Genomic DNA, 14,397 nt, shown 5'->3' with positions numbered 1-14,397 from the left:
TGAGAAAACATGAGAGATCCTTCACCATTTGTTTTACTTTTCCTCACCACTGCTGTCAGTCTTCTGAAGGAAAGGGGGGAGAAAATTGCTGAGCACTCGTCAGGGGAACAGAACAATGAGTTTTATCAGTAAGGCAGTATATGCTGAGGCTGCCTCAGATCCCTGTGCATTTCTGAATCCCTCTATGCAAATGTGGTCTCATATTAAAGAAGAGAGATTTAAATTTGTTTACTTATAAAAATGAAATTTCCATCAGAGACATTTGGTATCTACATTCAAAAAAGTGAGAAAAAGAAAACCTGCATCATAGTTATGTATTCCGGCTGAATCATTTAAATAAGCGTCTTGTCTTGGTGCTATTTTGAATAGTGAAAATATTGACTGCTTTCTTTCTCTAAAATGTTCTGACCTAAGTGTAAATTATATAGCTACCCTCTTATGGGATTGTTTCTACTTTCTCTATAGAAATATAAAAATTATATATTGGTTGTTTATTAAACAGAGTGTAGACCCAAAGCAGCTGCCTCAAGACCCAATTGGCCGTCCCATCATGCACCTGTCTGGTATTAAACATGCCACAGGAGAAGCCATCTATTGTGATGACATGCCTGCAGTAGACCAGGAACTTTTTCTGACTTTTGTAACTAGTTCAAGAGCTCATGCTAAGATTCTGTAAGTGTTCTCACCCAAAAGGTACCAATATTTTCCTTTTCATCTGACTCCACCCTGTTAATGAAAAGTAGTGGTCTGGTGGGGGTAAACCAGGGTTTGTGATACCCAGTTCAGACTAGAGATGGGATTGAAATGTAGGATTCATTACATTTTTTCTCTGTATAATAATTTTATTGTCCCCCAACTTTTTCTACCATTGCCTAGCAGACAGCTGCCAGAACAGTCCTTTGACAGATCCTGCTTTCTAACTAGCCATATCCTCAGGGCTTTCGGGGCTGTGTCGCTGCACTGAGGAGCTGTGTTGTGTGTTTTCCTAGGTCCATTGATCTGACAGATGCTCTCAGTCTGCCAGGTGTGGTGGACATTGTGACTGCTGAACATCTTCAGGAAGCAAACACTTTCAACACAGAGACATTCCTGGCTACAGATAAGGTACTGTATTTTTGCATTTTGTTTGAAAAATAACTTTCCCAGTTAACAGTACTACATATTTACATAAAGATAGCATCTAATTCAGCATATTATAAAAAATTCCAATATTCTTTTAATAGTAATTATGAACCATAAATATCCTAATAGATACAGAATGAATTCAAGTGTATTCATTTTCCATATAAGTAAAGTTGACTGGATTATGATTATATATGGCACTTTGGTGGCTGGAGATGTAGCTCAGTTCTTGCAGGGCTTTCCTGGCCTGCAGGAAGCCCTGGGACTGATCCCCAGCACCATATAAACTGGACATGTTAGTGCATGCCTATAAATCTAGCACTTGGGAGGTGGAGGCAGGAGGATCAGAACTTCAAGGTCATCCTCAGCTACAGCTACATAGTGAGTTTGAGGCTAGCCTCGGATTCATGAGACCCTGTAACCAAAAAAAAAAAGGTAATTTGATGTTTGTATTATATAATAGTAACATAGTGTGCTGCTAAGAACAATGAAAGAATAAATGAACAGAGAATTACAACTGTCATTTGCAAACTTCTCCCCTGAGAATTCCTTGCTATTGCCTCAGTCCCAATGTATCCAGAGTTCAAGTCTGAGTTCAGCTGGTATCTCCAGTCATTATTGCCTCTGGATCCTGAAGTTCTCTATCCCTCTCTGAGCTCACTCTGATTCATTCATTCATCCCTTGTATAGCCCATTACATTTTGAAATGAGCATCTGTTGTGCACAGAAAGATGTACGGTCCTTGCCTTTACACATCCACTCTCTTCCTTGCACTACACTCATTTATTTGAATGTTTTAGCTATTTCCCTATCTACTATCATTCCTCCAGTGAGGGCCCATGTTTAATTCATGTGCATATCCCATTTACTGCCTAAGTCACCACCATACAACAAAGATGGTATTCAGCAGATTTTCTGCACATCTCAACAACTCAGTTCGTTGTTTACCCAGAAGAGCTTCATGATTTGGAACCACACCTACCTCTGTCTCTCACTGGCAGACATAGTTGATCAGAATGAAAGCTTGGCCCTCCCAAGACTGAACTCAAGGTTGAAACTGCCCCATGGCAAGGCTGCTTAACACTGGCAGAGACAAAGAGAATCAAGGTCCCTGCATAAATGTTAACTAAACAAGCAAGACTTCCTGGAGGCACAGTGGCACCTCTCCTCTAAAGTGTGCCCTTATAGATTATAGATATGTTGTGGGGAAGGCATGTCAGAGTGCCAGGTCATAGGGGCAGAGTCCGGTCATAGGAGCAGCACTGTTGTTAATGGTTGCCTAAGCAGGTTTAATTCCTTTAAAACATTGATTTTTAACACTTCATAGCTTTAAAAATTCTTATGTTTCAGAAATTGTAAGCAGAAAAACAGAGACTAGGGCGACGAATCCTAAGGATCTATCATCTCCTTCAACATTATCAACATGTCTCTCTCTCCATTGACCTCGCCCACACCTAATTGCACACTGCCAGCATGTGTGCCAGATTTAACATTTAACATTAATTTTCTCTCTCAACAATAACTTCTCATTTTCTTCCTCCTCTTCTCCTCATTCTGCATGCTGGAGATTGAACCCAAAGCCTTGTGTGTGGTAGACAAGTGCTCTACCACTTAGCTAATCCCTCCAGACCCAATACCACCTCTTTCCTGATGGCAAAGCATCCATTATGTTCATTATAGAAGAAACATAATAGTCTAAAATAAATTTCTAAGTGAGTGATTACACTTACATGTGATTCATGGCATAAGAGAGTGAACTCAACTGGTAACTATCCAGTCCAGACTCTTACGCCTTTCTTGAGCCTTAGTTTTGTCTTTCCCCATTTAATTTTTTTTCCTGGTCCCTGTGACAGCTCCTTAGTCTACCTACCCACATGCAGGTGAAAGAAAATTGATTGCAGCCCCTGGGGAAGGGATGCTCTGTGTTTGGTCAGGTAAATGTTATACCTCTTCAGGAGAAGCCTGGGCTCCAACACAGCCTATGGGCAGACTCGCTGACCAGCAGTGTTGAGAACTTCCCTTTCCAAGTCACCCTCCCTCTCTCTGGCTGAGATGAGCTATGACTTCTTGGCCCTCCCTCTCCACCCAGGCAGAACTGTTTTTCTCTTTGAATAAGGAAGACCACAGTGGAATGAAAGGAGCAGACCTACTGTCTGCCTTCTGCCCTACCTGACAACAGAGGTCTTTCTGTGCTACAGGTCCATTGTGTAGGTCATCTTATCTGCGCAGTGATTGCAGATTCTGAGATTCAGGCCAAACGAGCTGCAAAGCTAGTGAAGATTGTCTACCAAGACCTGAAGCCGCTGATCCTAACAATTGAGGTATGGGTTCAAGCTGATGCCAGTTCCGGGGGCAGAAGGGCAGAGATGAGTGGTGTGTCCATTAAAATGCTTTGGTATCAAAATAGGAAAATTTGACTCAAAGTGTTTTCAAAGCCCAGAGACTGATCTGGCTCCAAACTATATCAGTATTAGCAATCCCAAGAAATTTAGTTCTTTCTGCCTCTCCTCTCTGTTCATGTACATGAGAACAGGTACACGGTTGTACCAGCACTCCAAGCCATGTCCTGAGACCCAGATTCATTAGGTTATTTCAGTTCCTGATTTAATGACTGACCAGGGGAAGAGAAGACCTACTGTCACTATTAGGTTGGGGATGGGAGCAGATTTCTTTGAAGTGAGTGGCATGGAATGTTTAGGCAATATGGAGACCTAAACAGAAACAGCACAGTTTAGAAGAGACAAGGTGAGAGGAATGCTGGACAGGCCACTGGGACAGTAGAGCTGACCCTATAGCTCCAATTCACCATCTTGCAGGCACTGGCAAGCACACAGTGGGGAATGACAAGATCCCCCATGAAGCAAATACTGGTGACACTATTTTAGATTCTTGAATGTATATCTTAAATATCCATGAGACACAGATCATATGATGCCTACAAGTATTTTGGCAACTGAAAAAATTGGATAATTGCATTTTCTATCCTAATTTTTAGATAGAGTTTGTAAGAACTACCTCCATGAAATGATAGTGTTCACCTGTATACATTCCATTGGTTCTTATAATTTACTGCACAATGAATGAATGAAACTGCATGAATAGATAAGATTCAGTGCATGGAGACTGCATGTGCGCTGGGAACACAATGTTACCTTCACAACATAAGGAGTGAGTTGATCTCTAAGTGACTGGGATGGCCCAAGGCAGATAATGGGGAAATGACTTGGCTAAGATCAATGTCTCTAGAAGAACTTGGCTGCTTTATGCCTATGCGCATTGCACTTGGTTCTGGAAGTTTTCCTTAGGGTTTTCAAATTAAAATAAAATAAGTCAAAAAGACAAAAAGAAAGAAATTTGGTTTGATTCCCTAGTTTTTTTCAGATCCAACCATTGCATTCCCCTGTCAGTCCCTTTGGTTCATATATGTTGCCTGCTGTTCTTACTTACTTTATATATTCTTTCTCTGAAACTTTTGCTTTTGAATTATAATGACTTTTTGTTAAGAAATTATTTATGGGGCTGCGGAGATGGCTCAGCAGTTAAGAGCACTGGCTATTTTTGCAGAAAGACCTGGGTTCAGTTCTCAGCACCCACATGGTGCTAACAACTGTCCATAACTCCAATTCCAGAGGATCTGTCATCCTCTTCTTGCTCTGTGGACATCGCATGGTATAGGCACACTTACATACACACAGGAAAAATACTCATACACATAAAAATAAGTAAAAAAATTTTAAAATAAACTATTTATATAATACTTCATCAAAATTTTGTTTGTAATTCTTTACCCAATACCAGTGGGTAAATACCCATCCCCCTTTCCTTACCTCACAGCCAAATAAAAGCCCAAATAAGCAAATAGAGACTTTCCCCTTTTATTCCCCAGTCTCAACCAGCAGGCCCCTGTCAGAGAACACTAAATATCGGCATTCTGGAAAAGTGTTATCTCTCATTTTGATTACAGGTCAAGCTCACCAAAATCAGTCACCTGCCAGGCCACAGCAGGGAGTTATACACAGGTCTCTGCACATTGCAGTCCTATAACCGCTTTCCAGCCAAGACTATTCACAAAACTGACTCAAGGTTACTCAAAGAACAAAGCAAGTGACAGTGAAAAAGATTAAACTTTTTAAAATAGAATTTAGAAAAGCTAGCTTTTTTTTCAATTTGGAATATTTGAGCATTTGATTAATTTAAAAAAGCATATGAATGATTCCAGTATGAAGAATGTTATCAGCAGAATAGGATGAGAACATATCTCTGTCTTTAACCCTGGCTTATGATTTTTAGTAGCTTGGACAGGGAAATGCATCAAAACTCTTGGAGTAAGAGGTAATGACAGCTGAAGACTGCAGTGAAGGAAAGTGTTCTCCACCAGACTCTCTCCTTAACCTTCAGCAGCAGCAAAACTGTAATCAGTGGTCAGCACCTTACCGAGCTCTGCAGGAATGGTTGACATGATGCTACACTGGGTTCATGCACTAACTCACTAAGCGCTTACAACAGTCCTGTGAAGTGGAACAACTATCATCCTCACCAGATAAGGAAACTAACAGGGTTACCCAGAGTCACACAGGCAACTTAATAGAAGCAATCAGTGAACACTCCATCAAAGAGCACAGGTCCTGCAGTGGTTAAAAACAAACCATCTCGAATTTCTAATAGAAGAAATGGCAGAATCACAGTAGAACATCTATAAAGTGAGTGAAAGGAGAGGTCTACACAGAAACTGGTGTCCAGAGGGATCCAAAGGTAGAAGAATCTCCAACTGCCAGCAACCTAGAATTTCATAGACAGGCAACAATCCATGGTGGGTAGTGTTGCAGCAATACAAATTCTCAGAGCTGAAAAGAAGCCAATGTAGGCAATTATAGCTGCATCATTCCTGATTAGGTGTGTCAAGGTATTTGTCCACTGGGGAAACCAATATATAACTGAATTTGTGGCACCCAGGCAGGGCTTATAGGGACCCTCAACCCAGGGCCAGTGGTCCCTGGCACTCCATTGCCTTGTGCAATTGAAAAGCTCATCACCTTGAAGGAGGAGCATGAGGCTAGCTAGTAGGCAGAGCCACATGACCCCAATCATTGGTGTTTTCAGTTAGCATTTATTTAACATTTACTTTATGCCATAGAGCTCTGTACATGTCTCATTTCACAACTCTGTTGGAGTCATATGTGCACCTGCCACAGAGGCGGCCCAGAAAGGCCCACAGTAAAAGAGCTAGTAACTGAAGAAAATGGACATAACTATGTATGGATCTGAGTCAGCTAAGTGGCCTTGACTACATAAAATGGGTTATCAATTGAAGAGAATAGTTTGCCTGGAAAATATTAGTTCCATCCCAGATCCCCTAGGTAGTCAGTATTTTCTGGGCATGCTCTGCCCTTGGATTCACTGGGCATATTTGCATTTGTTCCTTGGGGGATCTCTGAAGCCTCATTCTAAACTTAGCTTCCCAGGGCCAAGGGGAGAAAGCCTGGATTTCACAGAAAGAGGAATGCTGGCCAAGCCTGCTGATTTGCCACAGGCAATGCCACAGGCATGGTAACTGCCATGGGCTGGATCTCTTCCCCAAGCTGCCTCACTTTTCTGTTCTCTTTCTAGGAGGCTATACAACACAAGTCCTTCTACGAGTCTGAAAGGAAGCTGGAGTGTGGAAATATTGATGAAGCATTTAAAATGGTTGATCAGATTCTTGAAGGTAAAACTTTCTGAAAAAAATTGAATGAGGGCAGCTTTCTGGGCAAGTGTTAAGTCGTCCTTTGCCTTCTAGAAATCATACAACAGCCTCAGTGAATGTTGTTCCCAGAAGGCAGACATCTCATTCATAAATGCCCCTCCCTATGCCTCCAGTGTGGGACTCCTAAAGAGATGTAAGAGGAAAAAAGATATCTTTTCCATTCCTACACCCACTGTTCTGTTGGGCGTGGTGCAGACAGACATGTTTATGGCCTACTGGCTTTTTGGTCCTAAGTGATAGGAAAAAGTTGGCGGAGAACGAGCGAATGGATCAGGAGGCACCAAGGCACAGCTAAAACTCCATCAAAATAGGGTTTATTAGCAAAGGAACACATGGGGCAGATACCCTTCCGGGAAAATGAAAAATGTCTGTCTGGGTCTTGAGCTGGGGTCTTTTTAAAAGGGAGGCTTCTGCTTCCTGCAGAAGGCAGGAAGATTTTTTTTTTTTTTTAATTTGGGTGGGGGTGGGGGAATGGGAGAGCAGGACTGTTAAAACCTGTCCTCTTTAGAGATCAAAGGGGAAGCCTGCTGAGTTGGCCAAACAGTGGAGAAAAGTCTGCTTCTCTTGACTTCAAAGGCCAAGGTGCTTATCAGCTAGGTTCCCTCTTCTCAGGAGCATGAGAAGTCCTTGGGATCCTGTTGGCAAGGGGGCAGGGCTATCTGAACCTTAACACTAAAGGTTCCATTTTTTTAGAAGTCTGAATATGTCTGGAAGAATCACTCCTAAACCCATAGTGCTGTAAAATTGTATCTCAGGGATGAATTGACAAATTAGTTTCCACTCTGGAGAGTTGAAAGCAACACCCAAAGTGAAGAAAGAGTCACTGTGGGTGGAGGGGCCAGCAGAGCGATAGGGTAATGTAACAGAATGCTAAACTTGGCCACTTTCACAAGTTGAAGCAGAAACAGTTCCTTCTGATATTTTTTTCAATTCTGTGTATTTTAGATGAAGTGACTATTTAATACAGTCTGGGTGAATAGGTAGAACCTATTGTGATTTATAAATCACTATGCCTGGGTATATCCTTTTAATTTTTAGATGTTTCTCCCCTCCACTTAAATGAACAGCCATTCATACTGACGTTCTGTTTGTACCCTCTGCTTTCTGTTTTCCCTGCCTTCCTGCAGGTTACTGAAGTCCATTTTGATTTATCTATTGTGCCTTTTAGTGTATCTCCTTGTGTAGATTTTTAAAAATAGCTCTAGTCATTAATATACATATATAATTAGTCTATTATCAACATTTTGACAGGTCAGATGTAGAACCTTACCCCCATTCCTGTCTTTATGCCTCTACATTCATACTGTAACTGTGAACTATCTTATTTTCTCATTCATCCGGAACCACATGAACCAATGTTATAATTTTGTTTTAAACACAATTTAGAAAACTCAAGAGGAAATGGAAAGTTGATTGTATTTACCTACATTTTTATTATTTCTGTTGTTCTTTTTCCTTCCAAGATTCCTTTATCTTATGAACGATTTTCTATCTGCTTCAGATCTTCAGGTCTATTGAAAACAAAGCCTGTTTTCTTTCAGCTAGGAATGCTGTGATTTCCTTTTCATTGTTAAAGAATACTTTCACCAAATATAGAATTCTGAGTTTACTGCTCTTTTAACATTAGAAACACTTTGTACCACTTCCTCAGGCCACCGTGGTTACTAATGAGAAATGCTTTGTTCCTGCAGAGGCGGTAATGAGGGTTTTCCCTTGATAGCTTTGAAGATAGTATTTTTGTGTTTAGTTTTCTAAAGTTCAACTATGTTGTTCAAGACATGGATTTCTTTGGATTTACCCACTTTGGGGACCACTTCTTGAATCTGAAGGTCAGCCATTACTTTTACAAATACTTAACTTCAGTGACACAGTGCCAGATTCCCTATTTTGGTCTCGTGAGTTTATGAAACTCTGCTCATTTTTTTCTTGTCTATTTTTTCGTTATTCAGATTGGTATGTTTTTATTGTTCTTATTCTCGTTCTTTACTTGTTTCTGCTTATTACTTATTCTGGAGAGTTTAGCCCATCCATCAAGTTTTTAAAATTTTGCATGTATTTTTCTGTTGTAAAATTTCCACTGGGTATTTTTATGTCATTTATTTGTTAAGACTATATTTTGATTATTTACCATTGAAGCATTTTTATTCATAATTTTTATTTTATTTTATTTTATGTGTGTGAGTATATTGCTTGAATGTGTGTAAGTGCACTCATGTCATGCACTGCCCACAGAGGTCAGAAGAGGGCATTGGATTCCCTGGAACTGGAGTTATGGGTGGTTATTAGCTACCACATGGGTGCTGGGAACCAAACCTGGGTCCTCTGCCAGAGAAAGCAGTGCTCCTAACCACTGAGCCATCTCACCAGCCCCTACCATTGAAGAATTTTGATGACGGCTGCTCACATATGTCAGATGATCCCAACATCTGTGCCATTGTGGTGTTAGTCTTTTCTCGTTGAGGTTGACATTTTTCTGGTTCTTAGAATAATAAGTGACATCTTGTAGAATCTGGGACATTTTGGATACTCTCATATAAGTTAGGATATAATATAATAAAAATATAATATAATAAAATATTAGTATCTTATTTGCATTTTCTGTACTGGAACTGACCCAGTGAAGGAAGGGGTGATGCCTTGCTATTCCTGTATGATGGAGGAAAGAAGTGCAGAATCCCCATCAGAACCCCTGATGTGACCCAGCAAGGAGTTTGAGAACTCTCATTTTAACCTGATGTGGGTGGGAATCTAGGCTGTCCACTCAACCTTTGCAGATAGAGGTGGGGCTGCAAATTCTTCTGTGGTGTCTTGTTGGGGTAGGCTGCTTACTGTCTCAAAGCATTTTGGTTTTCTATACTTTTTCTTTCTGATCATTTGGCTTTTATACTGCTATTTGTTTCTCTCTGCCTGTTGGTGTTTTGGCTCTCTAACTTCTCCAGAACCAAGTCTGGCACATATGGAACAAACGATAATAAGAACTCCCAAACCTATCTAACCTACTTGGGTACTTTTACATGTGTTTTGAAATCCCTGCTTACTCTGCTTTCTCCTCTCCACCTTTCAGGTCCTCTGGGGGGAGGGTGGGAGAATATGAATCTCTAAACAACAGATTAATTTGGAAATACAGAAATGCAATCTGCAAGATAACATACAGACCAGGGATAACTGATTATGTGGAGAACAAAGAAAGCGTTGGGGTTTTATTGGTAAAAGAAAGATTATGCAGTTCTGTAGAAAGAAAGCCCAGTGACACGGGCAACATCGCTGGCAGAACACAGGTGTGTTCTGATTGGTATGAGTCAGTATTTGCTATATTTGGTAGGTAAGACTTAGAATCTAGGAGGCCACTTGGGCCCTCATCATTTCGATTGGGCTTGGGAGACAGTCTTAGAATGGGCAGATGCAGCCCAAGTGTTTTCTCCTGTGGCCTCTTGATGCCATTTTAGCTGGACATCACATGAATGACTGCCTTTTGCACAATTAACTGTCATTAACAGTCAGTGTGAGTCAATGTATTTGACAGGAAGAACAGAGAGGAGTACATTATTCTATCTTGTTTTGGACTAGAAGGCTCCTTGTCAGAGAATTTTAGTTCTAGAAAGTCACACCTTTCCTTAGGACTCTGCAGCCTCACACACTGACAGATGCAACAGATTCTCCTACACAACTCTCCTTCAAGTCTGCAGATACCCTGAGAACTAAACATTGGTGTTTGTCACTCTTCACCGTGGGGCCATGGAGTTTCTGCACACGGAGACCATGGGAATGGAGTGGGGAGACTACCTGTTCTTCCTGTCAGCTTCTTTTGTTTCCTCTAACAGGTGAAATACATATAGGAGGTCAAGAACATTTTTATATGGAAACCCAAAGCATGCTTGCTGTTCCCAAAGGAGAGGACGGAGAAATGGATATCTATGTGTCCACACAGTTTCCCAAGTATATACAGGTAACATGGGGACATTGTGCAAGGGACATAGCTGGTTTCTGCCATCAAATATACCAAGAATAACTAGAGATAAAAAGAAAAATTGAGTACTAACAGCCCCATTGATTCAGAGCCATCTAATTTCTTAACTTTGAAGAGAGTTTCATTAAAGTAGGGACTTTTTGTTTATGGCTCCATAACTTTAAAATCTATTGTATAATAATTGATGTCATCCTGAAACAAAGGAAAAATGAGACAGGCCTGCCCGCTGAAGCTTATGGTACCTGATTTACAAGAGTAGTTAGGAAGCCACATTGGAAAAGATGCAGTCAGACACTAAATCAGCTAAATCAAAAATGACATGAGTGAGGAAATAAGAGAAAGGAGAGTTGGGTAAGGGCTAGACTCACCCAAGAAGTCTTACAAAAAAGAAGCCTTAGGTGTGGCTTTGTAGTAGGAGCGAGGTTTATTAGCTGGTAGAAGAGAGGCTATTCAATGGCAATTCCAACACAAGGTCAAGCACACACTTATTCACACAGTCATCTCTTCTACAAACGTCTTCTGTCTCTATCCAGTGTCCCAAGCAACTCACGTGCAAGAAAGGAGATGATACCTACCTAAACTGGTCTAAGCATCAAGGTAAAAGTCAGTAAACAAAGCAGAGGGATCTTGATTCAGAGGGTTCTAAGGGGCCAGAGCTGTCACCAGAGAAGGACAAATGTGAGGATGTGAACAATGAGGCCTTGGGGAAGGTGGAGCACTAAGAAGGGCCTGGTGACCTCTGTCTGCTCCAGGCCCATTCTGTTCCACTCCCTGTGTGACATGGCCCATGTATCCCACCCCACCCCTAATAAAAATCAGTTGTTAAGATCAAATGACCTATAAATATTAGGGTGAAGAAAAGAATGGGCCCTGTATCCAGAGACCACCAGCTGGTCAGTTTTCATGGTCTCCCAGTAAGAACATGAGAAGTATTCATTTTACAGTGGAGACAGTAGACTACAGTGGGAACCCAAGCTGGGAAAAGCATGGAAGTTCATGAAGTCTTACTGCTTCCAGAACCATCCTGAGGGATTAATTTAAAAGGGGTACTTTGGGTGTGGTTCTTGGGGAAAACACAAACACATTTTAAGTACAAAACTATCTCACTGGTATTGAAAGAACTAGTTGACATTAACAGTAGTTTGGGGAATGTTATTCTAGCCAAATATCAGTGAGAACTGTTGTGAATGGTGGTAAGGTTACCGGGGATTTTTATGTCTTTTATCATAAACACATGAACTACATGGTTTGTGTGCTATGCACAACATATGGAATCAAAGTAGGTGGTGGTAATAGCATTCATTCCAGGGGACAGGCTTCTTATATGGTTGTAGATGTGACAGTGACCTGCTGAAGATGGGTCAGATTAGTGAAAACTGTTCTTATTCACAGGATATAGTTGCCGCAACCTTGAAGCTCCCAGCTAACAAGGTCATGTGTCACGTGAGGCGTGTTGGCGGTGCATTTGGGGGGAAGGCAGGCAAAACCAGCATCATGGCAGCCATCAGCGCTTTTGCTGCCAGCAAGTAAGTGGCAGAAATCTGTTAAACATACTAAAAACAAAATGAAGTCTTCATATCAGCACTGCAATGAGAACGAATCTAAACTAAGATTATTTAAATACCACACATTACATAGCAATACACAAACAAGCTGCCAGCTTATTAAACTTATTTGTTTTATACTGTCAGACTATAAGAATTAAAATAAGTATCAATTACTGAAAGGTATGAAAATCACTGCAAAAATATCATAATGGGGGCTGGAGAGATGATTCAGCAATTAAGAGCACTGACGGCTCTTGCAGAGGACCTTCGATTCCCAGCACCCACATGGCAGCTAACAACCATCTGTAACTCCAGTTCCAGGGGATCCAACACCCTCTTCTGTACAACATGGGTGCACTTACTAAGTACACATACAGGCAATACACTTATACACATAAAATAAAAATAATAAATAAAAATTTGAAAATTTATGTAATGCCAGGAAAGTCAATAGAAACGGGGTCCTGAGTGGGTGGGACAACTTGTGCTTTGCACTTGTTAGTCTAGCTGCATGCTTGTAGACCAGGTATATGATCTTTTGAACGTCCTCTCCTTCTTGAATTAAATAGATATATTTTTTGGTTAAAATTACATTATTTATCTTGTGATTTTCCTTTGAGGGTCTCAAAATATTACCCTAGGCAATTGTCTTTGGAGCAGACACACTTAGAAGGCTTAATTTCTTTGTGGAGTAATATCACTAGCTTAGTTCTTCAATTCTAGCAAACAAAAAGACCTTGAGTCTAGATCTGTCCTATTGAGGAATGTTTGGAAGACAGATCCCACCTGTAACTTTACCATGTCAGTCAGACCTCACCTATGGTCCTCTACTTGTAATCAGTCTAAAATGGGCCTTGGAACTATTTGCTGTAGCCAAAGTTGTTCTCACAGTGGGAAACATCCTCTAGTGACACCCTAGAGCCTACAACACCCAAAAGCCTCTTTCCAATGAACAGTGAATGTCAGATGCTATATCCTGACACAAAGGAGGTGAGCCACTAAGCATGCCTGAGGCTGACCATGGGGAGTAGTCCTCGAGTTTTACTGCGCTGTGTACTCCCAGCAAATACTCGCTTTTATTATTATTATTATTTATTATTATTATTATCATTATCATTACTGTTGCTGTTTCAGACATAATCGTGCAGTCCGTTGCATTCTGGAAAGAGGAGAAGACATGTTAATCACAGGAGGCCGCCATCCTTACCTTGGAAAGTACAGAGTAAGTACAAGAACAGGTGGGGGATTTATGTTGCCAATAGAACATTCTGCAAATGCAGAGGGCAGCACTTGGCCTCTTTGATGGCGAATGACAAGGATCTAATCAACAAATGATACTTCTATTTAGTTTTCTGTTTCTTATGCTGTTTACTACGTGGTTCAGTGAAGAGTTTTTCCTTTGCCCAAAGGTGTCTGTTTGAGAGAATGTACTATCTATAACTGTCTTCTGTAGGGTGAATGACCAGAAAATCTGTGACTGTAAATGTCTGTGAAGATAGATCTGATAGCCATAGTTCTTTTCAGGTATAAAAAAGGTAAAAATAGCATATTTCTCCTAATAATAGTGTTATATGAAATTGAAAATATTTGCAAATTAGTTCCTCATTTTTTAATATATCAAGGGTATCTTGCAAAACTATATCCAAGCAATCTGTAGAAAAGTTTCTATAGAAGAAAGTAATTATTATTTTGCTTCTTAAGAGATGATTTTACATCAGAAAGGTGGCTAACTGCCTTAAAAAATAACTAAACTCTCTCAGGATTTTAAACCTTTATGACATTTTTCTTGTTCAAGTAGCAGCCCTATAGTCTTCATGAATAGGGGGAGGGGGAGGACTCTGCTCTGTAAAGTCATTCAGGGACTTTTCATGTTGAGGCACCTTCATCCCCTTAGACAGCACTGCTATTGTAGTCACTAGGTGCATAGAACTATTTAAACTCACATTTAAATTAATTCAGTTAAACTAAGATTCTGTTCTACAGTTTCATTATGTATTTCAAATGCACAGCAGCCACAC

General features: G+C 40.6%; 1 protein-coding gene across 1 annotated transcript in view; it reads left to right on the top strand.

Annotated features, from left to right (window-relative positions):
* Aox1 (aldehyde oxidase 1) overlaps positions 1 to 14,397 on the top strand; it is a 77,719-nt gene that overhangs the window by 40,693 nt on the left and 22,629 nt on the right. The window contains exons 17-23 of the mRNA XM_008833326.3: positions 503 to 672; positions 990 to 1,104; positions 3,321 to 3,443; positions 6,730 to 6,826; positions 10,687 to 10,811; positions 12,225 to 12,358; positions 13,514 to 13,601. Coding sequence (XP_008831548.1) covers positions 503 to 672; positions 990 to 1,104; positions 3,321 to 3,443; positions 6,730 to 6,826; positions 10,687 to 10,811; positions 12,225 to 12,358; positions 13,514 to 13,601 — 852 coding nt within the window. The remainder of the gene's footprint in view (positions 1 to 502; positions 673 to 989; positions 1,105 to 3,320; positions 3,444 to 6,729; positions 6,827 to 10,686; positions 10,812 to 12,224; positions 12,359 to 13,513; positions 13,602 to 14,397) is intronic.

The sequence above is a fragment of the Nannospalax galili genome, unplaced genomic scaffold (assembly GCF_000622305.1).
Source record: "Nannospalax galili isolate Female #2095 unplaced genomic scaffold, S.galili_v1.0 scaffold610, whole genome shotgun sequence".
NCBI lineage: Eukaryota > Metazoa > Chordata > Mammalia > Rodentia > Spalacidae > Nannospalax > Nannospalax galili.
The sequence above is the reverse complement of the archived record's forward strand: the minus strand, read 5'-3'. Positions and strand labels throughout refer to the sequence as shown.